The sequence below is a fragment of the Balaenoptera musculus genome, chromosome 13 (genome assembly GCF_009873245.2).
Source record: "Balaenoptera musculus isolate JJ_BM4_2016_0621 chromosome 13, mBalMus1.pri.v3, whole genome shotgun sequence".
Taxonomy (NCBI): Eukaryota; Metazoa; Chordata; class Mammalia; order Artiodactyla; family Balaenopteridae; genus Balaenoptera; species Balaenoptera musculus.
The window spans coordinates 28,031,454-28,058,680 of record NC_045797.1 but is presented as its reverse complement, the minus strand read 5'-3'; the positions used below and the strand labels follow the sequence as shown (position 1 = coordinate 28,058,680).

Below are 27,227 nucleotides of genomic sequence, written 5' to 3'. Positions count from 1 at the left end.
GGGGGTTATGATACAAGGTAGGGAGAACATTTAGGAGACTGTTTTTAATAATCCTGATGAAAATCTGCACTAGGGCAATCATTTTAGGATAGGGGAGGAAGAAGTAAAACTACATTTAAGAGGTAACATTTGCAAGATTTGGAGATCTGGATATGTTATTGAGAAAAAAGGAAGGGATTAAGAGTTTTAAGTGGTAAACTGTCAACAAAGTCAAAAGCAGCTGAAAAGTCCAGTAAGATACAGATTCAGGGTAGTGGTATGAACAGAAGATAAATATCCTGGGTTGATGAGAGAATGAAGAGTAAAGAAGCAGAGACAAGTATAGGAATGGAAAGGAATGAGAGAGAGAAGATTTACTTTCTCCTCAGTCCTCATTTCTCTGCTCCTAAATCTCTTCTTAAAGCCTAATGTTAATATTAAGTACATCAGGAAATAAGAAAATATTTATGTTATGAATATTTATATTAAATTTCTTTGTCATTAATATTATGAGTAGCTATCTTTCATTATACAATAATACAAATTAGTGATTTGAGAATGGGGAAACAAATACAGAAAAGTAATAAATTACTGCCCCAAAAAAGCTGTGAAAAGTCAACCCTAGAAGTTATACATGCTGTGGCCCTCGCTTTAGCAAATGAGATATTTGAGTTCTTATTTAAAGTCCCTATAGGAATGGAACAGTGACATCTAAAAAATAAACATGTATTCCAGAAAAAATAGAGCTGAGTTCTTATCACCCTAGTTGAGATAGGGTGTTTCTTCAAAACTCAAGAAACGTTATGAATGGGGGAAGAGGCCTGTTTCTGCCATATAAACAATGCTTTAAAATTTATGAACAATAAATATTTCAATATTATTGAATACCAGTGTATAGAATTTATTTTGAAGTGGGCAGTTTAAGGTCTCCCTGTTTTGTCCTCACAATTTAAGATTATATAGGCTTTGTATATTTAAGAATGTGTGAATTTTAAATAATTGATAAACTCTGCATGTTGATGGCAGAAACTACCTCTATCAACATGTCTACACTTTGTCATATACTTTGAAAAATACCAATAACATGTCTAATGACCAGCATCAGAGACACATAATTTTTGCCATATTAACTACCATTTATCAAATGCCAACTATGTGCCAGAGATAGGCACCATTCATACAATATCTATAACTGCACTAAGTGGTAATTATTATTGCATTTTATACATGAGAAAGCTAAGGTTTGGGTGACTTGCTTAACACCACTAGTGTGCAAATAAATTACCTCAGTACTCTTATGAATCACTACTAGAGTTCTCAATTGAGGAAAATTTGTTATATTTTCTATATCATTAAATCTTAATAAAGCTTAAAAAACTAGCATACACACAGTGATGATATAGTACTGTCATATTATAGTCATTCAAAGGTTGTAACTTCTTTCCTGATATATTATACTTTTGTAAAAGCATAAGTCCTTGACTTATCCATCTCTAGGTACCACTTATTTATCTATTCAGTCAACTAATATTTATTGAGTACCTACACTAAGTACTGTTGTAAGTACTGAGGATATAGCATTATACTAAATAAACTACCCGTTTTCAAGACTTTACACTATTTGAGAGGAAATATTCACTTGATTTTGCAATTATGAGGCTTATAAAACTTTATATGAGCAAATATGGTTCTTTAACCATACATACTATTGAAGAGACTAAACAAAATCATGGAGCATGGAAGCAAGATAATAAGGGAGAAAGGAGAGGGAAGTACGTGGCAAAGGAAAAATGCGTATTACTGCATATGTGATTTCTACTCAACTTTCAATAAATAGATAACTTCTATCTTATACAAATCATTTTATAAAATAGAAAAAAGGGAAGAATGTTCAACAATTCTAATGAGGTTTAAATAACACTGACTTACAAACCACATAAAGACAATGCAAAAAAAAGAAAAGAAAAGAAAAGAAAAGAAAACTATGGCCAAAAACAGAAACAGATTAAAAGATTAAAAATAAAATAAATAAACAAAAAGCAGTTGAATTCCACAGGGTGTTAAAAAAAAAAGGCAGTAATACATCCTCATCAAGTTGGATTTATCTAAGGAATGCAAGGATTGTTTAATATCAGAAATATCAATGAAATCCATCACCTTCATGAATTAAAGGATAAAACCATAGCATTATATCAGTATATTTGAAAAACAAATTCAATAAAATTCAGTACTCATTTATGGTTTTATAAAAAATTATAAGAAGTCTAGTAATAACTAGATAAAGAATATTTACCAAAATCCTATTGCAAACATCAAGTTAATGGAGAAACTTTAGATACTTTCTCTTTGAAATTGGAAAACAGAGAAGGATGTCCACTATCACTTTACTAAACAACAAAGTAATGATGATCCTGGTCAATACAACAGCACAATAAGAACAAAGAGATATATGGCTAGGAAGAAAAGAAACAAAGTCAATATCTGCATATATTATGATCAACTACACAGAAAACCTATCATAAACCAAAAAGACAAACTACAATAACTAGCAAAAGAGTTGAGCAGGTTGCCAGATATAGGTTAACTTACAAAAATCAAGTGTTTCTCAATATCAGCAATAATACTAGAAAATAAGGTAGGAAATAGCAACAAAAACTATCAGCATTTTGTTGTTAACTTAAAAAAAATGCCCAAGACTATTAACATAGAAAAAAATCTTAATTAAATAACTTTAAAGTAGATCTTATTCTTCCACAAATGGGATAACTTACCATTACAAAGTGGTCACTTCTTCCCAAAACTTATCTATAAATTCAATTGATTCAAACAAATATTCTAAGAAATTTTTTCTTATAAACTCAAACTGACTATAAAATACATATGGAAAAATAAAGTTCTATAAATAGTGAAAGCAATTTAAAAGAGGAAAAATGAGAAGGTACTTCTTTTACTATATATGTAGATATATTACAAAACCAAATATAACAAACTATAGAGCTGAGAAACAGATTCACATAAATATGAATATTTAGTGTATGCCAGATATACTACCAGGAATTACTGAGTGATGTACAGATTATGTAATAGATGGGATTAATAAAACTGAATTCATCACATAGAAAACAACTGAGTTGGACCCCTACCTCATACCTATACATACAGCAGTGAAAACAAGATGGATCAAAATCAAAATGTGAATGATAAAATGTTAAAGGTAATGGAAGAGGAATGCTCTATGATCTTGAAAGAGAGAGGGATTTTTTAAAAACAAGAATCAAAAAGTACAGATTATAAGGTTAATACTGATTGACTTGATTATATTAAAATCAAAGAGTTCTGTTTCACAAAAGATAACACAGACATAGTTTAGAATCTGGTGACAAACTGGAAAAAAGATATCTGTAATATCTTAAACTGTTAATATCTACAATATTGGAAGAATTTCTGACATGTCTCTTTCCAGCAAACAAAAACAAGAAATCCAATAAAAAAAACTGAACAAAGACTAAAAGTAGTCCATTCAGAGAAGAAAAATCTTAAATGATTAGTAGGTCTATAGAGAGAAGCATAATGTTACCAGTAATCAGAGAAATGCAAATTAAAATGATATCAATATCCATCAGCTTAGCAGAAATTAGAAATTGGTGAAATTAAATATTATATTGATACATATACCTTATAACCCAAGAATTTCATGCCTAGGTATAGAAAACATAGAAACTTACACACCAGTCCATAAGAGGGTACTATTTGTTACAGCAAAATATTATAGGCAATTTAAGTGTTATCACTAAAGTAATAGATAATTAAATACAGTAAATACAAACCATCAATTAACTATCACGTTTAAGTGGGAGGCAATGAACTAGATATACAGACTATAAGGAGGACAGATATTAAAAATAGCGCTAAGCAAAAGATATAAGAAATAGAACTAGGTCCATAAGACAATACTATCTGAATAAGTTAAAAACAAATACATATAGAAGTCACTATATATTTTTCAAGGACACAAACACAACCATGATCATATATTAAACATATTAGAGTTAGTATACTTGGGGATGAAAGACAAATGGGCTTATGGACATGGGATGAATGGAAAAAACATGATAAAATAAAATACAACAGGGGCCTTGTATGAAATGATGAAAAGGGTGTGTCACAAACCAAGATGTATATAATTTATTTAATTCTCTGTACGTGATATTGAAAAGAAACTGTGACTTATTTTAGATGCCTTGATACAATTTTATCTATATCTTGCTTCATTTTTATATAGCAAGAATGATAAATGGAGAGAAGGAATAGAGAGTGAGAAAAGAGGGAGAGGGAAAGAGGGAAGCAGAGAGCAAGGAGAAGTGGGAGGAGGAAGGAGAGGAGAGGAGAAGAAACTATCAGTTCTTTTCTCAAACTACTGGAGATCACCAAAAATACTTCAGGCCATAAAGTCCACCCAAACCATCTGGAGTAATGACTAAGTGACACTATGGTAAATATATGAGGAAAGAAAATGGATAACACACTGGGCAATAAGACATATTCAAATATACTAAAAACAACATGATAGAAGTTTCACTGAACTTTGCTATAAAATATATCAATAATGGACTTCTCTCATCAATTTGTCTTTGATGATACTTTAGCTTCATAGTTTAATTTTTTTATTGACTGTATGTATCTGTGTGTCTGCATGTAGGTGTACTACCAAGAAGGAGAAAGAGCCTTTCTTAGAATACCATTAATACCCATAATATTTCTCTCCAGAGAGGTTCCTCTTCCCATATGTGTTATATGACAAAGGAAGAATTATCAGGAATGATAAAGCAAACAGTTTTTATAAATATTATTTTAATATGTAAAGATAGGCTATTGTTATATAAATAACTGCATTATTAAATTAAGAATAGAAATCTGAATTTGTGCGTCACTATTTCTAGGTATAATCTAATAATCTGTTGATGACTGATAGAAATTAACATTACTAGCTATAGCGTATCACATGGCAAATATAAATAAAAGATTCAAGAAGAAAAGAAAGAATTATTTTGTTAATAATTGATACTCCTTAAATAACAGTTTCTTATTCCTTACTCTTAATACTAAACAGAAAAACTATCAAATATGAGAATGCAGAGTTTTGAATTCAATATAGATTTTTATTAGGCAGAGCCAGATAAAGACTCACCAGGACAGAATATATGTGTAGACATCGATAAACAGGAGAGAAATCAACCAAATCTTGGGCCCCAGGTACCTGCAAAACAACCAAGATTGTCATAAAATATTCAAACAAGGCTATTAAGAGCAACTGCACTCATTTTTAATACTCAAGTGCTAAAAAAAAAAAAAAGTATGCTTCCAGAAACCTAGTTTTGGCATTTCAGCTATGGCATTAATAAACAATGACGATATCACCAAGGTTGGGACACAGAACAGAAACAGGTGTCACTGGTCCTGCATCTGCTTTTAGAGACACATTTGGAGGCTGCAGGAAAAAGAAGGAAAAGAAAAAGGTGGAAATGTGACTTTGCTAACTTGACTTTGTCTTCTTAGATACATGGTACTCTACATAAAAAAACTAAGTTTCAGTGGTCAAAAACAAACCTTGCCACTTGAATGGCCTGCCAGGCAACTTCTGAAGGGCATAAGAATCAGTGAATATTTAAGTCAGCATGCAATCAAAATACAGAAATATGCCAGGAAGAGGGGGAGATGATTTTTTTTTAATTTTATTTATTTAGTTAGTTAGTTGCGCCAGGTCTTAGTTGCAGCCGGCGGGCTCCTTAGTTGTGGTTCGCAGACTCCTTAGTTACGGCTCACTGGCTCCTTAGTTGCGGCATGCATGTGGGATCTAGTTCCCTGGCCAGGGATCGAACCTGGGCCCCCTGCATTGGGAGCTCGGAGTCTTAACCACTGTGCAACCAGGGAAGTCCCTATATTTTTAAAAATAAGATAATGAATGGAAAACCAAACCTAGAGTAATATCAACAAATTGTAATATGAACAATGCATACAGATTAATCCTAGACATCAAAAGAGAAAGTAAAACAAAAAACATCAGGTAAGAACTGCAGTATAGTCACAGTGCTAAAACTGATTTGTTACAATCGTGACGATGAATAAGTCACACTTTACTTTGACCTCAATTTCCTCATCTGAAAAAAAAAAACTATCCAGTTGACCCATAGAAATTTAACAAGAATAAAAGGAAACACTGAAAGCAAATATTAAACAAACTAAAACAAAAAAGAAAAGACAAAATTACATAAAGAAATACAGTAGTCAAAATAAAGATCTAGCTGAAGTTTTTACTGTAACACTAGTAACTGTATCATTCATCAGAATATAGGCAGCAGGCACATCTAAATTGGGTTGGGCTGATTGATGATTACAAGGTCAGTTTCTTTTACTTCATAAAGTAAGCCTCGTATCTTCTTTAGGGAACAGATTCTCCATCAAGACGCTGTTCCTAATGAAACCTACTCATTCTGCAATTCAACAGTACAATACCTACTTTCTTTTCCCTCCAAAACCATCACACCTCTCTATATATTGGTTCAAGTTTATTGACTATTCTGTTCATTTGCTTTGCATCCATGAGAGTAGAGATTAAATCTCTGTGTTTGGGAACCTCACTCTATACAGTATACACTCTATAAGCACTCAAAACAAACTTTTTGTGAATCCAAAGATGATAAGGTGCTTAAGATCCTACACCATGGCCAAAGCATAGTTTCCCTTTAAAAAAAAAAAAGGCATTTAGAAAAGTTAGTAAGCATTGGACTTCCCTGGTGGTCCAGTGGTTAAGACTCCACGCTTCCAATGGAGGGGGCGTGGGTTCGATCCCTGGTCGGGGAACTAAGATCCCACATGCCGCGTGGTGCGGCCAAAAAGAAAAAAGAGAAAGAAAAAGTTAGTGAGCATTGCCAAATTACTGAGAAAAACATTTTATGGACAGATGGGCACCATGTAGGTAAACAAAAGTATGACTAAAAAGCATGTAAAATTTCTAACTTTAAGAGTACAATGGAAACTCATTTTCATCTTAACACAAAAAGAGGCAGCAGGTGATCATTTCAGGCATTCTTATTTGAAATGACCACAACATTAAAGCACTTTTACAGTCGCTCCTCTTTGAAGTGGAGATTTCAAGAAAATTTATTTTATTTTTCCAGAAAACCAGAGCCTACTAGTGAAAATTAGAGCTAAGTGAAAACAATCTCAAAAGAAGAAACAATCGAAAATTTCCATAAAATTATATTTACAATAGTATTTAAATTACCTAAAAATTACATGTACATATGAAAAAAAGACAAGAAAGAAATGCATAAAAAAATTTTTTTTGATCTGTATAGAAAATGAAACTTTTCCCCTTTATTTAGAATTAACGATTATAAAGTTATTTTTTAGAAATATATACTTTAAAAAAGTTTAAGAAAACTTTACCTAATTTTAAATAACAAATTTCATCACAACTTTGTTTATATGCTCTTCTTCATGCAGTTTATTTATTTTGTTTTGCTTTGAACTCAGAGCCATGGTTTCATTCAAAAGGAAACTGCTTCTAACCATTGCTCAGACAGAGCCTTGGCCCTTTCACAAGTCAGACCCATCCTTACAGAATGAACATCCACATTAGGGGACAGTTTCCCCAGAAATCTGTGACAAATAACCTAATGGGGCCCTTTACTAATGTTCTGAGAAGACTGGTTTATCTGGGTCAAATAAAAAATAAATATAATTAGAGAGGAGACAAAGGCTTTTCCTGTCATCTCCACCAAATATTTATCAAACCTATTCTCTATGAGGCTGTCTTGACATCATCATATTCAGCTTCAAACTGTTTAAAGCACTCTGACCTGGAAGTACCAGCTCTGCTATTTCTTAGCCTCTGAAATCATAATCCAGTTAAGTCCTCCTAAGCACATGCTTTCCTGCTTTGAAAGTGGTACACAGAAATCTAGACAAGAAGGAGCAGAATGGGGCAAACTTTATTTCCACCCTCCAAATAGCCTACTGTTTAGAAATCATTTTTCCTCCATGCTCCCTTCTGTGAGGAACACTAGGAACACTGTGAGGAACCCAGAAGAGTACTGTGAGAAGAAAGGTATGTAAAGCATGCACTGACTCATGTTGCTTTGAGCTAGATGTGTTTTCTCTGCTTCCACTAATGAAAAAGAATCACTTACATCTTCAGAAAGGTGGAAGGAGGAGAGCAACATACACTGTACGTGAAGGAATGCTACACGTTTGAAAGGATAAGAAATGAACTTTCAAAAACCTAAATAAATGGGAGTGGGGAAGGAGTACTAGAACAAAAGGCAATGTTTCCTGACTCACATAAATAGTCTATTTCAAGGTCCACATTTTGCTCCCTATTTAAAAAATGCTAAATCTCTGTCAGAGCTGTCTTCATTCTTCTTCTCCTCCATTGCCCCTGCCTCCCCTCAAGTTGCAAAGAATGATCCAAGCAGGTTTAGGTTTCAGCTGGGGCAGAGGGAGGGGTCCAAGGACACTTTCCTAAGCTAACAATGACTGCCTCTAATGGTTTCTGTCTCCTAACAAAAGCCATGACTCCGTCTTTATCAGCTTCATCTAATTTTTCCTTTCCAAAGTAAATAACACAGCCCTTGCATTTTACACATGTCCAAGTTTGACAAATCATTATCGACTGAGACTATAACTGATAAGAGATAACTTTGTGGTAGGACGTTGTCATTTCCTCTCATAAGGGCTTTCTTTCTGAGATACAGAAACATGATTAAAATAGTTAAACATTTCCTCTGCATGGCAGTCAGGAACTCAAGACATTAAGATACTGGAGTCTCTATTTTTCTAGTTCAAATAGATCTATCTTCATACCAACAGTAGCCACAAACAATATACTTAAGATTATCCCGCTTTTTTAACTAGTTGTTTTCCTTAAGAATTCACATGAAATGATTTCATCACCAAGGACAGCAGCTGCCTAATTCCCTATATAGTTTCTGAATGGAGCGCCTTCTGCCAGCTCAAACCTCTTTATTTTCAGGGAGGAGCAAATAGTAGGTAAAATTTTAGATTATGTACCTAAGAAATCTATGCCTGAGAGCACATTATAATATTATATAAATTAAAAGAACTTTGATATATTTTAAAATAACAGATAATAATAAGCTGTTAAAAGAATTTACAGGTGACTGTCCTACAACATCCATAGGCAGATGTCATGGAGGCAACAACTACGTTCGACAATTAAACATTCACATACCCACTAGAGATCGTGTACTGTTAGATACCAATATATATGGCTAATCTGTCTGTTTCAACCTTATATTCCTATGATAAATATTAACAGCTTCAGTCAAAGAAATACTCCCTAATTATTGTCTATAGACTATTTGCTGTTAAATAGCATTATATCCATCAATACACTAGCTATCACATGATGCCACTAAATAGATGGCAAAAAGAGTCCGGACAGAGGATGTTGCAAAGTAAGAAAAGTAAATTTATAAATAGAATTAATGAAAAGCACCCTGAAAAAAATAGTCTTTTGAACCTCTGTACACAATATACATTAGAGAAGATATAAAGATTCAGAGGAGAAACGGGAATATTAGATGTCAAGAAGAAAAGAAACATGAGTATTTCTGATTATGAAAATTCTTGCAAAACATCAGGATCTGATTTTTATATGTTTTTCTTCTTTTCTAATACATCTTAGTTCAAGTCAAAGGAAGTTTCTGAAAATGGAAAGGTTAGTGGGTAAGTTCGTCTCATATATGATAAGGAAAATGTTTTTAAAAAAAAGGAGATTTTGGGCTTCCCTGGTGGCGCAGTGGTTGAGAATCTGCCTGCTAATGCAGGGGACACGGGTTCGAGCCCTGGTCTGGGAAGATCCCACATGCTGCGGAGCAGCTGGGCCCGTGAGCCACAACTACTGAGCCTGCGCGTCTGGAGCGTGTGCCCCGCAACGAGAGGGGCCGCGATAGTGAAAGGCCCATGCACCGCGATGAAGAGCGGTCCCCGCACCGCGATGAAGAGTGGCCCCCACTTGCCGTAACTAGAGAAAGCCCTCGCACGAACCGAAGACCCAACACAGACAAAAATAAATAAATAAATAAATAAAGTAGCTATTAAAAAAAGGAGATTTTGATTTTAAAATAAATAATGACATTCAGGTTTTAACAGATACACTCATTTAATATTTATTTTCCAAAAAAAAGGAGTTAGAGGTTAGTTCTTTCCACTACCTTTAAAGGCTCACTAGTGAAGGGAGGCAGGGAGAAAGAGTATCTGTAGGTAACAACCTGGTAAATCTACCTGCTTTACTACTGGGTAAGCACATCATTAGAAAAGGGGAATAGAGTACAAGAAACCATTGCTTGTCTCCTTCCACTCAAGAAGAGTAGCAAATGTACTAAGAGAGATTTACCTAGGCTGCTGATAAAGACAGTGCATGAAAACAGAAATGCATTAGGGTACTCTAGTTCTGTTGTTCACACAGCTGCCCCAGGAGATACAGACACACAAACACACACACACACACAGGCCATTTATTTTTCTCTTACGAACCCTTTTAAAGTAGGTGGATCTTCCAAAAAGAGTATGATAGAAGTTTGCAAGGAATTTAGTTATGTTTCTCACTAATTATTTGAATCATTCTCCATCTTGAAAATACTTTTGATTACCACTTAAAACAGTATTTTGGTATTTTGGTTTCTTGGTGTTGGTAAATGAATCTAGGGACTTGGTGCCTATCTCTGAAAATTAGTTGGATCTCATGTCATTAAAATGCACCAGGCATTTTTCTCAAAGGAGAAAACAACAAATGATTAGCTAAAGGGGCATTGCCTCTGAATTCAGAGGATCAAATTTGACTGCCCATATTATGTTTGGAAGCCAGGAAATACCCGTCAAACATTTTTTACCAGTGTACTTTTCTGAACTACTTGACTTACAAATTTCAGAGAAAAGAAGGGTAGAATTCATTTGGACATAAGCTTTAATAAAGCTGGACTAAACACCACAGACACACAAAATAGAAGGCATAGGATTCTAAGTGACTAGAATTGGCTAAAGTATAAAAAATTTTCTAAGCTTTTAAACATATAAGAACACCCTGACCAGAGCCCTAGCCTAAAAAGTACAGTATTTTTCTATTGAGCTTCTCACAAATTATTAGAATTCTTCCTGAGAAATCCCTCGGTAGATTACCATTTAATTTACTCAAGTACTTGCACTAAACAGAAGAAATCAGGAAAAATATCAGCATTTCTCTTTACTGAGACATTGCAAAAAACCTTGTGGCCAAAATTAAATGAGGGTCCCTCAAGAATTCTCTGCTTGAACCTGAACACTTCGGAAATAAAAATTCAACTGGTCCTTATTTAACAATGGTCTACTATATGCTAAGAAACTCTAAACTATCAGGCAAAAAGGAAATTTAGCACGAATATGGTATTAAATATAAAAGTTCTAAGAGAAGGAAAAGTTAAGGTGGTCAAAAGTAGGTAGAAGAAAATATTATAATATTAGAGATAAAGAACTAATATCCCTAATATATAAGGAAATCATAAAAATTGAAGGGAAAAAAACCCAAAATCATTAGAAAAAAATGGGCAAAAAACATGAGCAGATAGTTTATTGGGGAAAAAAGAAATAAATAGCCCTCAAACTTATCAGATACTACATTTCACCCACAGTAAAAGGAATGCAAACTCAAACTATACCATTTCTCATTTATGCAACTGGAAAAATTCAATAACTTAACAAAATGGTCTCTTAAGGAAGCTATAAGAAAATAGGCACCTCATACATTGCTGGTAGGGGGGAGGTATAGAAAATGTTACAACCTCTACGGAGCAGAATTTGACATTATCTAACAAAACTACATATGCATTTACCCCTTGAATCAACAATCTAGAAACTTACCCTGAAGAAACATCTCCAACTATATGGAAAACAATTCTCAGGTTTTGGGGTTTATTATGAAACGTTTTTTAAGTTTTAAGGTGTTTTACATACAGTAAAATCCATCCTTTCTAGTGAACAACTCTGTATGTTCTAAAAAAATCCATATAGTCCTGTAATCACTATCACAATCTAGATTTTAAAAAAGTGTTCCACCACCCCCAAAATTTCCCTCATGCCCCTTTGTAGTCAAATTGTTCCCTAATGCTCAGCCCTTGACAAACACTGATCCATTTTATGTCCCTAGAGTTTTGCTTTTTCAAGAATGTCATATAAATAGACTCATACCATATATAGTCTTTGAATCTTGCTTCTTTCATTTAGCATAATGCATTTGAGATTCATTTATGTTGTTTCATGTATCTATAGTTCACTTCTTTTATTTCAGAGTGATACTCTAATTATGGATATACCACGGTTCATTTATCCCTTCACTCATTGGAGGACACTTGGGTTGCTTCTACTTTCTGGCAATGTATGAATAAAGTTGCTATAAACATTCAGGTAGAGGTTATTGTGTGAATATAATGGGTAAATTCCTAGGAGTGAGACCGCTGGGGTCATATGCTAAGTGTATGTTCACCTTTATAATACACTAACAGGCTGTTTTCCAAACTGACTGTACCATTTTGCATTTTCACAGCAATATTTAAGTTGTTCAGCACCCTGCCAGTACTTGATTTTGTCAGTATTTTGTTAAGTTAATTCAAATAGCTATGTAGTAGAGACACTATACTTTCATAGGAAAAGATTGGAAATCATTAAATGCCTACATATAGGAAATTGGCTGAATAAGCTATGGTTCATTCAAATAATAGAGTACAATTTGGCAGTAAAAATAGAATGAGAGTGATTTCTATGAACTGATATGAAAATTACTATTTTCAGGATATATTTTCAAGTGAAAAAACAAAGTACAAAAAATATATATGTATGATGCTATTAATGTTGTGTAAGGTATGAGAAAGGGTAAGTACACACACCACAAACACACACAAAGTCAAAATACTGATTACTTACAAAGGGTGGGTAGGATCAGGAAGGGAGAGATAAAGAGGAAAATGGGATTTCACTGAACATATCTTCTTACATAATTCTGCCTTTTGAACCATGTTCATATTTTACATAGTCAAAAAAATTAAATTAATAAGGATGGGGAACCCCAAAAATAACACAAAAAGAAACAAATGAACCTAAGAATATATAAATTTGGTAACAATCACACACGAGAAAATAAAATAGCCAAGAAACATCTGAACAAAATACTCTGAACTATATAGCTCCACTGTATTGTAAGATGAGAAGAACTGCAAACAAATCTTGAACTTAATAAGCTTACTGCTTTTAGTGGCACATGCATAGAAATTCTGAAACTATTTTGTGTTATATGATTAGGCAAATGAGTAAATATATTAATACTCTGGGAACCAGAATTCTCAGAGACACAAATATGGAATAGAAGAAGAGGAAGAACTATGCTATCAGGTTTAAATTAGAAGCATCAGGTTTACCTCACAATTTATAAAAATGCCTATGTTGGTACAGCATGTGTATTTCTTAACTCTGTCCACAAAAAGAGCATACCTAATGCCCACATCTCAGTTTCTAAATATCACTGTCCCGTAAAAGGGACAAGAACTCTTTGACAAAATAGATAATACTGGGGGCTGGGGCAAAACCTGGAGTAGACCAAGAATATCTTGTGCCAGAAAAAAAAGGAAGTGCTCAAAAATTGATGAAGACAATGGATGAGACTCCCACTAGCCAAATTTGGAACAACTGGAGAATCAGAATGAAAGACAAGAATGGACTGTAACACTTGTATATAAAAAAGAATATATGCAACAACACTGACACAAAAAAAAAAAAGAAAGGGAGAAAAGTAAAGTTCTTTATAGAATAATGTCAACTAATCAATGTGAATGAAATGATAAAGATAGAAAAATCACTATTTTATAATCACCACAGTAACACATGATTCAGGAAAACACCATCAATGAATTCTAAACGAACAGGTGAAAAACAGGGAACAGGATAGCTGCATGATCTAAAAGTATCACTCCTAGATCACTTATTAATTACAAAGGAGGAAAGGCACCTTTACAGTGGAGAAATCTGGTAGACACTGCCTTAACCAATTGTGTACATCCTGATACGATGCACTGAAAAGAACATAATACTACTTTTGTTATATTCCTGCCAAAAATGATTAACCTGAATCTAATCATGAGGACGCACCAGATGTACCTAAATAAAGGGATATTAAAGGAGAATAAATAGACATAAAAATTAAATGCAATGTGTGATACTTATCTAGATGTGGTTGCAGAAAAAAATGAAAGAAAAAAAACTTATGGGGACATTATGGGGATAACTGGGGAAATTTGTATACAAGTTATATATTAAGTGGTAGTATTGTATCAAAATTAAAATTCCTGAGTGTGACCATTGTATTGTGGTTATGTGGAAGGATGTCATTCTCAGAAAACTAGAAGTTTCTGTATTGAGAGTTCAAATATGATGGATGAAATATGCCACTTTCTTTCAAATGATTCAACTTTAGCTGGGGCAGTGGGAGAGGGTGGAGAATAAAATTGACTTTCAAAATCAATTTTTTGAGAGAAAAATCTCCAAATTTAATAAGTATTTAAGTGAAGGTATATGTACGTTCATCTTACCACTCTGGTAAGTTTTCTAAAGATTTAAAATTTCTTTTAAAAAAGCTTTTTTAAAGAGGATATTACTCTAGAGGTGGGAGTTGGGGATGGGCAAGATGAGTGAAAGGGGTCAAAAGGTACAGATTTCCAATTACAAAATAAATGTCATGGCATGTAATGTACAGCATGGCAACTATAGTTAATAATAATGTATTATATACTTGAAAGTTGTTAAGAGAGTAGATCTTAAAAGTTCTCATCACCAAAAAAAAAAAAAACATTGCAGCTATGTATGGTGATAGATTAACTAGACTTACTGTGGTGATCATTTTGCAATACACAGAAATATCAAATCATTACATTGTATACCCAAAACTAATATAATGTTATATGTCACTTATACTGCAATTTAAAATTCTTATAAATAAGTAAGCAGAGGATGCTACAGAAGAGCTGAGATTGACCTAGTCCTGAGGGAAAAGTAGAATTTGGTATTTTAGACAAGGAGTCGGGGGGGAGTACATTCCCTAGTTGGGGTTATTAGCAACTTAGCACAGAGTGAAGGTGGTAGTTGAATAAGCAATGAGCACATAAAGGAGAAATTCCAGAAGACCTGAAAAGGCAAGTAGACTTTTATAATTAAGGCAAATAATTTCAAAACAAGAACTTTATACTATCAGAAAATGAAAAAATTTTAAAGATCTTAAATCAATGAGAGCCATAATAAATTTTTGCCAATGGACAGACCCAAAAGATCAAAAACTAGGAATAAGAAAAGCAAAACAGAATATCTAAGCATGTCATAATGTTTTCATTCAACTTTGTCAATTGTCTTTATTGCCATTTGGTTATAAATATACATACCTACTTTTCATTTGACTACATTTATCCTTAATAGACCAGCTTTCATCAAGAATAGAAATGGAAAACTCAAAGGAGACAGGGGTCAGTGGGTCCAGGGAACCAGCAAAGCAGGCCAGCATGTTAAACTGTATGCTTTTAACAGACATACTTTGTATATGAAATATCTAGGACTACTACTTATTTTTACAATGGAGTATATTCTCATCTTTTTTTCCAAACATGTGGTCCTGCCAGTGTATCTTCCATTTTGCCATTTTTTAATACACACTCAGTAAAAGTAATCTTTCCCTCAACAACTGCACAAATATGATAATAAATGGCAATATCCAATGTGCAGACACAACGGGGATTGTGGCTTAGTGGAAAAACCATATCCTTTGTAGCAACCTTGCAGCTCAGGGCTAGTATATTACTACCATGCTTAGAAAGAGACTAGGTTGGAAATATAGATTTTTTAATGTAAATTCAACTAACTTTTAAAAGTTTGAAACTAATTTTAAAACTTTTAAGCACTGTACAAGCCAACAACCATTCTGTAAGCTGTTTCTGGCCCATGGGCTGCCAATATACAACCTCTAATTTAAACTCTAAAGTCCTAACAGCATCTTTTATTTCACTTTAACTTGCTGAGAAATAACCCTCATTTTGTTACCTTCCAGTCAATAGAAAGTTCTGCAATAAACAATTTGAAATTTGGATCAAATATCATAACCACAATTTTAAATAAGCAATTTGACATTAATTAATTATTGTCACTATTTTCTAGGTGAGAAAAGAGATGCTTAGAGAAATTATAGGACTTCCTCCAACAGCACAAAAGCTGACAGAACTTACACTTTCGATAGACAAATCTTGTGTTTTTTTACAATCACCTTGTTATGGACTGAATCGTGTCTCCCCCAAAATTCATATATTGAAGCCCTAACCCCCATAGTGACTGCATTTGAAAATAGGGCCTTTAAGGAAGTAATTAAAGTAATATAAAGTCATAAGGGTGGGACCCTAATACAATAGGACTGATGTCCCTATAAGAAGAGGAGGACAATATAAATGTTTCAGACATTACATGAAATTTCTAAAAATCTTATATTTGTATTTGTATGGAAATATGTATGGAAATATGTTAATATAAATGTTTCAGACATTACATGAAATTTCTAAAAATCTTATATTTGTATTTGTATGGAAATATGTATGGAAATATGTTAATATAAATGTTTCAGACATTACATGAAATTTCTAAAAATCTTATATGTTCTGGTATAATGTTATAAGTAATAATCCTAGTTATTACTTTAAAATGTATATCTCAGAAATAACTAATTTTCTTGTCAACTGCATTATTATGAACTTTCATCAAATCTTTAACCGTGGTCATTTTTAAGTCTTTTGTCATTTACAGACAGTCCTGGGTGTACTCTGATGATTTTGCAAATATGTTCCTATAAAAGGGTTTCATCTTCAAGAAATTCATGGAAAAGACTCTGACAAGTACAGGTTTCTGGTAACTGACTGTACTGCTGAACAGAATGAATAAGCATTTTCAGAACTCTAATGAAAAACTGATGAACTCATAAAAGTGCTAACAAAAGATCACGATGAAAAAAAAATTAATTACATGGGACTGAGTGAACTGATGAGGATGAGTATAATTTTTGTGACTTTCTGTCTGAATTTAAAAAAAAAAAAAATCCGAGAAGGACTCAGAGGCAAAGAATATACAAATCAATTTTCACTGCAAAGTAAAGGAGCTGTTACAGTGGAGGATTACTGGACTGAATGTCAATATTATGACATAGTATGAGTGTGTTTCATGTTTGGTAATTGCAATCATTGTTGCTTTTGTTGTGGTCATCCATGTACAATGCTTGGTGTCAGTCTATTTATGTCTTGTAAAAATAAAATACAGTGTGTGTGTGTGTGAATACAAAAAAAAAAAAAAAAAAAAAAAAGAAGAGGAGGACACATCTGGGGCATGCAAGCAGAGAAAAAGCCATGTGAGGACACAGCAAGAAGGTAGCCATTTGCAAGCCAAGAGGAAAGGCCTGAGGATAAACCAACCCTGCTGGCAATTTGATCTTGAGAGTATCACCCTCGAGAACTATGAGAAAATAAATTTCTGTTGTTTAAGCCATGCAACCTGTGGTACTCTGGTATGGCAGCTCTAGCAAACAAATACAACTTGCTACCTCAAAATTAGTAAAGTACCACAATCAAAAAGACATCTCGGGGCTTCCCTGGTGGCACAGTGGTTGAGAATCTGCCTGCCAATGCAGGGGACACAGGTTCGAGCCCTGGTCTGGCAAGATTCCACATGCCGCAGAGCAACTAAGCCCGTGAGCCACAATTACTGAGCCTGCGCGTCTGGAACCTGTGCTCCGCAACAAGAGAGGCCGCGATAGTGAGAGGCCCGTGCACCGCGATGAAGAGTGGCCCCCGCTTGCCGCAACTGGAGAAATCCCTCGCACAGAAACAAAGACCCAACACAGCCATAAATAAATAAATAAAATTAAAATATATATATATAAAAAAAAGACATCTCGGAAGGCTTTATATTAAACACATGACATTTGTATTTAAATTAGCACTTCCATCGTGTTAATTACATACTTCAAAAAAGACACCAAAATCTTAAGAGTTAAACCTGACATGGATCATTTGTTCAACAAACATTTATTTGATCCATACTCTATTAAGAGTTTTGTGGATAACATAGTGACCACTGCTCACTAACAGTATGTAAACAAATTAAGAGAGATAAGTGCCAGAAATATGACACCAATGAAGTGTTCTAAGAATACAGAAGCTCTGAAGTAACCTAGAAACAAAGAAGAAATCATAGGTACTGCTTCTTCAAGCTACTTCTTACTCAATACTGCTTTATTTCAGTAGATTTTTTGTTTACAGTAGATTGTATTCACCACTCCATGTAAATATACATCATCAAAAACTACATCAAGATATATTTCACCTTTATTCCAAAAAGAGCACACAGTCAGAATGCCATAAGAGTAACTATTATATACTGGTAGCATTGTATGTGCCAAGCACTATGACAGAAGTATCATATAAATTACTTCAGTCAATCCTCACAACGACCCTACCCTTAGTAGGTATTATTGTCCCCTTTCTCAAAAATAATATATCACCTTAAATGGTTCTTTGTACTATATCTTCCAACATTTCAAAAATAATATTTTGGATAAATCTAATATATTCTCAAGCTAAAATGTTCACTACTTCTAAAAATATTTTGTAAGTTCTGTCTAGACACTTAGAGAAAAGCAATAACATCTGCATATACCACAGTATGACATAAAGATTCAAAACAGATTTCCAACATCAAAACCAGGCCGGCCAAGTGCACCACTCCCCATCCTCCCCACAAAGCAGCTGAGGTCCCACCACAGCTGGAGGGCAGGTGCAGCCCACGTGAGGGATAACCCTTGAGCACCTGGCTCTGGTGGCCAGGGAAGACTGTGCTTCCAGGCCCCAAGGATCATACCTTATACAAGAACACTCTTTTAAAACTGAGAGAGACAGCTGTTTCACCTAATACATATAGACAAACACAGAGAGCCAGGCAAAATGAGGAGACAAAGGAACATATTCCAAACCAAAAAATAAGACAGATGTCCAGAAAAAGACCTTAAAGAAACGGAGATAAACAACCAACCTGATAAACAGTTTAAAGTAATGGTCATAAACATACTCACCAAACTCAAGAGAGGAACGAATGAACACAGTGATATCCTTAACAAAAAGACAGAAAATATAAGAAAGTACCAAACAGCAGTTATAACTCAACTGCAAAATACACTTGAGGGGTTCAACAGCAGATTGGATGAAGAAGAATGAATCAATGAGCTGGAAGAAAAGCATGGAAATCACCTAGAAAAAGCAGCAAAAAGAAAAAAAATTTTTTTTAAGTGAATATACCTAAGGGACCTCTGAGACAACATCAAGCAGAATAACATTCACATTATAGAAGTCCCAGAAGGCAAAAAGAAGAGAAAGGGTCAGAAAAATTATTTGAAAAAGTAATAGCTGAAAAATTCCCTAATCTGGGGAAGGAAACAGACATCCAGGTCCAAAAGAGTTCCAAGTAAGGCGAAACCAAAGAGAACCACACCAAGACACATTACAATTAAAATGGTAAAAGTAAGGACTAGGAGAAAATCCTAACAGCAATAAGAGAAAAGCAACTTATTGCATAGAAAGAAAACCTCATAAGGCTTTCAGCAGATTTCTCAGAAGAAACTCTGCAGGCCATAAGTGAATGGCATGACATATTCAAATTACTGAAAGGAAAAATTTTCCAACCAATAATTCTCTACCCAGCAAGGTTATCATTCAGAATTAAAGGAGAAAGATTTTTCCAAATAAGCAAAAGCTAAAGAAGTTTATCACCACTAAAGTGGACTTACAAGAAATGTTACAGGGAATTCCCTAAGTTGAAAAAAAAAGGCACTAATTAATAAGGAGAAAACATAAGAAAATTAAAATCTCACGGGAAAAGGTAAATAAGAAGGTAGCAGATCAATCACTTATAATGTTACCATGAAGTTTAAAAGACAAAAGAAATAAAATTAGCTAAAAATACAATAATTTGCTAAGGGAACATAAAATAAAAAGATGTTAAATGTGACATCAAAAACATAAAATGTAGTGGGATAGTAAAAAATGTAGAATTGTGGAAAGTGCTCAAATTTAAGTTGCTATCAACTTAAAATAGACTGTTATATACATGGGATGATACATGTGAACCTGATAACTACAAAGAAAAAACTTATAGTAAATACACAAATGAAAATGAGAAAGGAATCTAAACAAAGCACTAAAGAAAATCATCAAACCACAATGGAAGAGAGAAAAAGAAACAGAGAAACTATAAAAATAGCTAGAAAACAAATCACAGAATGGCAATAAGTACCTACCTATCAATAATTACTTTAAACATAAATGGACTAAATTCTCCAATCAAAAGACAGTGTGGCTGAATGGATTAAAAAACAAAAATAAAAAACAAGACCCATCTATATGCTGCCTACAAAAGACTCACTTCATAAGTAAGGACATAAACAGACTGGATGTAAAAGGATGGAAAAACACATTCCATGCAAATGGAAATGAAAAGAAAGCTGGTATAGCTATAATCATATGTGACAAAATGGACTCTAAAACAAAGACTGTAATAAAAAACAAAGAGAGGCACTACATAACAATAAGGGGGTTAATACAGCAAGAATATATAATGTTTATAAATATGTGCGAGGCAAATGTGATAACCACTACACTACGGAAACAACACTTAAAATATGTATGCACCCAACATAGAAGTACCAAAATATATAAAGCAAATATTAACGAACTTAAAGAGAAAATTAATAGCAATACAATAATAGTAGGAGACATTGACACCCCACTTATAGCAATAGATACACTATCCAGACAGAAAATCAGTAAGAAAACATCAGCCTTAAATGACATATTAGATCTGATGTAATTAATAGATTTATACAGAATACTCCATCTAAAAGCAGCAGAATACACATTCTTCTCAAGTGCACATGGAACATTCTCCAGGATAAATCACTTGTTAGGCCAAAAATCAAGTCTCAATAAATTTAAGACGACCAAAATCACATTAAGCATCTTTTCTGGCCACAAAACTATGAAAATAGAAATCAATTACAAGAGGAAAACTGAAAAAAAAAAACCCCACAAAAATGTGGAAATTAAACAACATGCTACTAAACAACCAGTGGGTCACTGACAAAATCAAAAGTGAAATCAAAAAAATATGTAGAGACAAGTGAAAACAGAAATATTACATACTAAAATCAGTGGGGTGCAGCAAATGTAGTTCTTAGAAGGAAGTCAACAGCAATACAGGACTACTTCAAGAAACAAGAGAAATCTAACTTTACACTTTAAGGAACTAAAAAAAGAAGAACAAACAAAGCCCAAAGTTAGTAGAAGGAAGAAAATAATAAGATCAGTGCAGAAATAAATGAAATAGAGACTAAAAAGACAATAGAAAAGATCAAAGAAACTAAGAGCTGGTTCTTTAACAAGATAAACAAAATTGACAAGCTTTTAGACTAAGCAAGAAAAAAAGTGAGAGGGCTCAAATAAAATCAGAAATGAAAGCGAAGTTAAAACTGATACCACAAAAATACAAAGGATGATAAAAGAATACTATGAACAATAATATGCCAACAAATTGGACAACCTAGAAGAAACAGATAAATTCCTAAAAACATACAGTCTACCAAGATTAAATCATGAAAAAATAGAAATGTTAAATAGACTGCTTACTAGTAAGGAGACTGAATCAGTAATCAAAAACCTCCCAGCAAACAAAAGGCCTAGACCAGATGGCTTCACTGGTGAATCATCCCAAATATTCAAAATAGATTTAATACCTATCCTTCTCAAACTCCTCCAAAAAAATGAATAGGAGGGAATGCTTCCAAACACTTTTTAGGAGGCCAGCATTACCCTGATTCCAAAACTAGACAAGGACAACACCAAAAAGAAAACTACAGGCCAATATCTCTTATGGACATAGAGGTAAAAACCTCAACAACATATTAGCAAACTGAATTTGACAATACATTAAAAGGATTATACACCACAATCAAGTGGGATTTACTCCAGGGATCAAGGATAGTTCAACATCCACAAATCAATTGATGTGATATACCACATTAACAAAATGAAGGATAAAAATCATATGACTATCTCAGTAGATGCAGAAAAAGCTTTTAAAATTCAAGATTCATTTACAATAAAAACTCTCAAAGTGGGTATAGAGGGAATATATTTCAACATAATAAAGGTGATATATGACAGACCCACAGCTAACACCATAGTTAACAGTGAAAAGCTGAAAGCTTTCCCTCTAAGATCAGAAATAAAACAAGGATGCCCACTCTCACCACTTATACTCAAAAAAGTATTCAAAGCCGTAGCCACAGCAATTAGGCAAGGAAAAGAAATAAAAGGCATCCAAATTAGAAAAAAAAAAAGAGGTAAGACTGTTACTGTTTGCAGATGACATGACACTATATATAGAAACCCCTAAAGACTCCACCAGAAAAACATGAGAACTAATCAATGAATTCAGCAAAGTTCCAGGATACAAAATCAATATGCAGAAATCTATGGCATTTCTTGTACAATAGTACTGAAATATCAGAAAGAGAAATTAAGAAAACAATCCAAGTTACAATTACATCAAAAAGAATAAAATACCTAGGAATAAATTTAACCAAGGAGGTAAAAGGCCTATACACTGAAAACTCTAAGACTGATGAAAGAAATTAAAGAAGACACAAATAAGTGAAAAAACATTCCATGCTCACGGATTAGAAGAGTTAATATTGTTAAAATGTTCATAATACCCAAAACAATCTACAGATTCAATGCCATCCCTATCAAAATTCCAATGGAATATTTTACAGAACTAGAACAAATAATTCTAAAATTTGTATGGAACCACAAAAGATCCCAAATAGCCCAAACAATCTTGAAAAACAACAAAGCCAGAGATACCATGATCCTGATTTCAAACTATACTACACAGATATAGTAATCAAAACAGAATGGTACTGGCCCCAAAGCAGACACACAGATCAATGGAACATAATTAAGAGCCCAGGAAAAAAAATCCACACATATGTGGACAATAAATTTATGATGAAGGAGCAAAGAACATACAATGGAGAAAGGACAGTCTCTTCAATAAGTGGTATTGGGAAAATTGGACAGCTACAGACAAAAGAATGAAACTGAACCATTACCTTATACCATACACAAAAATTAGCTCAAAACGGTTTAAAGACTTGAATATAAGACTTGAAACTATAAAATTCCTGGAAGAAAACATAGGTGGTAATCTCACTGACTTCTGTTTAGTGATCTTTTTGGATCTGACTCCAAAAGCAAGGGAAAAAAAAGCAAAAATAAACAAATGGGACTATATCAAACTAAAAAGCTTCTGCACAGCAAAGGAAATAATCATTAAAACAAAAAAGGCAACCTACTGAATGGGAGAAGATATTTGCAAATCGTATATCCAATAAAGGGTTAATATCTAAAATACATAGAGAACTCATACAGCTCAACAACAAAAAAACAAACAGCCCTATTAAAAAATGGGAAAATGATCTGAATAGACAATTTAATAAAGAAGATATACAGATGGCCAAAAATCACATAAAAAGATGTTCAAGATCACTAATTACTAGAGAAATGCAAATGAAAACCACAATAAGAGGTGTAACCACCTCACACCTGTTAGAACGGCTTTAACAAAAAGTTAAGAAATAACAAGTGTTGGAGAGGACATGGAGAAAAGGGAACCCTCACATACTGTTAGTGGGATTGTAAACTGGTGTAGCCACTATGGAAAACAGTACAGAGATTCCTCAGAAAGTTAAGAATAGAACTACCATATTATCCAGCTATTCCACTTCTGGGTATATATACAAAGAATATGAAAACACTAATTCAAAAAGATATATGCACCCCTATGTTCACTGGAACATTATTTATAATAGCCAAGACAGGGAAAAAAACTAAGTGTCCATCAATGGATGAATGGATAAAAAAGATGTGGCATATAGGTATAGATAAAGGTATAGATACAGATCTAGAGATACAGATATACCCACAATGATACTATGCAGCTATATAAAAAGAATGAAATCTTGCCATCTGGGATGATATGGATGGAACTGAGGGTATTATGCTAAGTGAAATAAGTCAGAAGTAAAAAGACAAATACTGTATTATTTCATTCATATGTGGAATCTAAAACGAAACAAAACAAATAAATAAAACAAAAACAAACAGTTACAGGGAATAGATTGGTGGTTAACAGAGGGGAAGGGGGCTGGGGGATGGGTGCAAGGCATTAAGGGGGTCAATTGTATGGTGACAGATGTGACCATTTGGTGAGTGATCACTCTGTAGTATATACAGATCTCAAATTACAATGTTGTACACTTGAAACTTAAATAATTTTTTAAAATTCCCCATATCATACATATTTTCACTGAAAACCAATTGAATTAAGTTGTTGATCAAAAATGGTCAAATATCAGCAGTTTATATAGTTCAACTCTAATATAAGACAAGTTAAAAAGAAACTTACCTTAACTAAGGCAACCCTTTCATTAGTTTAGACAAAAATAAAATACAAATAGGAAGAGAATTTACAGGGGAATAGTTTTCCTGAAACACTTCTCAGCAATCAAGAGACTGACTCTGTCAGTCAGCTCAACATGTAGTCAGTTTTTTATCCAAGATGACAATTCACTTCTATGACTTCATCTTCAGTTCCCCAGGCTATTAAGTTTTTCCCATCTCTGGCACAAACTTTATTTCAGTTTAACAATATACTAATTATCTGTTTACTATGTGCAAAGCTACTTTCTAGGTGTTTGGTTTTCCTTACCCATCTCATTCTATGGTCTACTATTAAGTATTATCAAACTAAAAACATAGTAAATAATGTACAAATGTCACTTGGCTCAAAGAATGTATTAAGTACACTTCCATTAAAAGCACAGGAAAGGGCAAAAAGTTCTTCAGAGAATGAAAAAAATACCTAAACGTAAGTATATTAAATCAGAATCATAAAATTTCACAAAAAATAATGCAGGTAATCTATTACAAGCAACAGATTTTAGAAGACAAAATATAACTTTCTCTTCAAGTACTGTATTCATTGCTGGAAAAATGTTAGGACATATTAATGAAAAAGCAATAGGACACCTAAACATTCATGAGTTTGTTTGCTTTATGTACTAAAAATGCTTCCTCATGGTCCACTACAGCCTTGCAACTCAAAGGGTGCCCAGGGTCCAGAAGCACCATCCTTACCTGGGGGCTTGTTAAAAATGTAGATTCTCAGATTTGCCCCCCCCAACCTGCAGATTCAGAATCTGCATTTAAATATGATTCCAAGGTGATTCCTATGCACATTTAAGTTCAAGAAGCACTTTCTCTACAACATGGTTCTTAACTCAGGTCCTAAGGGCAACATGAGTTTCACAAATTCCCTGAAATTTCATGCAGAACTTTTTGTGAGTGAATATACATAGATTTTACTGGGTAAAGGCTCCATATTTTTTATCAAACTCTCACAGGAATATAATGACCTCCAAATAGATTAAGAACTACTAGATTCTATGGCACAGTTTAAAAGTCAAAATATTTCAAAAACTATTCACGCTACTCTCAATGAGGTCTGTTGAAGAATGACAAGAATGAAGGTCAGAACGTCACAGTGGGTCACGGAAGACCTTATCTGAAGAATTTATTCACACCATGCAAGAAGTATGCCAAGAAACCAGTTTGGAGACATCTAAATAAATAATTCTCTACATGAGGTTTGAGATTAAGAATGTGCACTTGAAGAAGATTCAAACTGAGAAGTAAATAAATATAAGGTAGGATTTTTTTTTTTAAGATAGGATGCCATTAGATGACAGCAAAGTGCTGAATTCTTGTTGTAAGAGCTCAATCAGCAAATCTCTAATACGAATTGTTTGATTTGGGATACATAACCATTTTAAAATGTTAACTTCCAAGTACATTCTTACAATACTTCCTTTATGAAGGATCCCAACACGTTTTACTAGTCGTGCTTTCTTCATCCTCTTTGGACCTCAGAAGACAAAACAATGAAGAAATATGGCACAAAAATTAAAAAGGTCTTGCCCAGGATCTTCAGTGAGCTAATGATAAACAGTAGCTCATATCCAGAAGGTTCTCACTAATATATGAGAACTGTGTACGTTTCATACTTTCATCTTATCACATAACCATCTCTTTGGGGTGTCTATTATCCAGGGGCACAGACAATGTTTAACTTCTGTTTCCTTAAGCCATAGTGCCTGATAGAATTTAATTTCCTTAATGGGCACCCAAAATGTAAGTTTAAAATGTTAACTGGACTTATCTTGATCCTGATGTTTTTTTGTACTATTACTGTAATTTGTCATCTGTGATGGGTCTAATCCCTGACAATCTGATCTCCAGGGTGGATCCATATCCAACCATACCAGTCATTCCAGGCAAGAGAGAATGCTAAAAAAAATATTCAGGGGATCAAGATTACCGTAAGATTACAAAGTTAGACAGTGAAAAGTTTGGGGCTGTAGTTTTGGCATGGAGAGGAGCGTAAGAAGGTTAGTAAGGGCATAACAAAGAACAATGATGGAGAAGAAACACTGAACCCAGTTTTATCTGGAGAAATCAAACAATGAAAAGGAGACAAATACTTGAAGATAAAACAGGTTACTGAGAACAGGAGTAAATGGTTCCTTGCACATGTCAGTGAGCATTTGAAAAGTAAATAATATGATCATTAATGACAATTTTTACAGTAAAATAAAATAAAATGGCAAAACCAATATCTGAATGCAGTCTGTAAGTCTGCAAAGCTCATGTGCCTAACCACTATACTCGCAAAAAACTGATCCAGTTTATGCAAATGGTAAGTAGTTCAAAAATGTTTTAACTGGAAATCTCAAATGTCATACTAGTTTTATTTTTAAAAACACATTAAATATATTTCTAACAACAAAGAAGCATATAAAAAAATGTACTAGTTAAGCCACTTAATCTTATTCTTTACCTGAAAGTGTCACAGAACTAAGAGGTTAGGGATATATCACAAAATTCCCAGATACCCTAGAATCACTCATACATTTATTTCCTCCAGAAATGTGTTCTCAACTTTCTGGAACCTTT

General features: G+C 33.6%; 1 protein-coding gene across 2 annotated transcripts in view; it reads right to left on the bottom strand.

Annotated features, from left to right (window-relative positions):
- The window catches only part of EXOC6B (exocyst complex component 6B), a 714,846-nt gene that overhangs the window by 413,251 nt on the left and 274,368 nt on the right, over window positions 1-27,227 (bottom strand). For both annotated transcript variants that reach the window (XM_036873122.1, XM_036873124.1), the window contains exon 8: window positions 5,168-5,236. In XM_036873122.1, coding sequence (XP_036729017.1) covers window positions 5,168-5,236 — 69 coding nt within the window. The remainder of the gene's footprint in view (window positions 1-5,167; window positions 5,237-27,227) is intronic.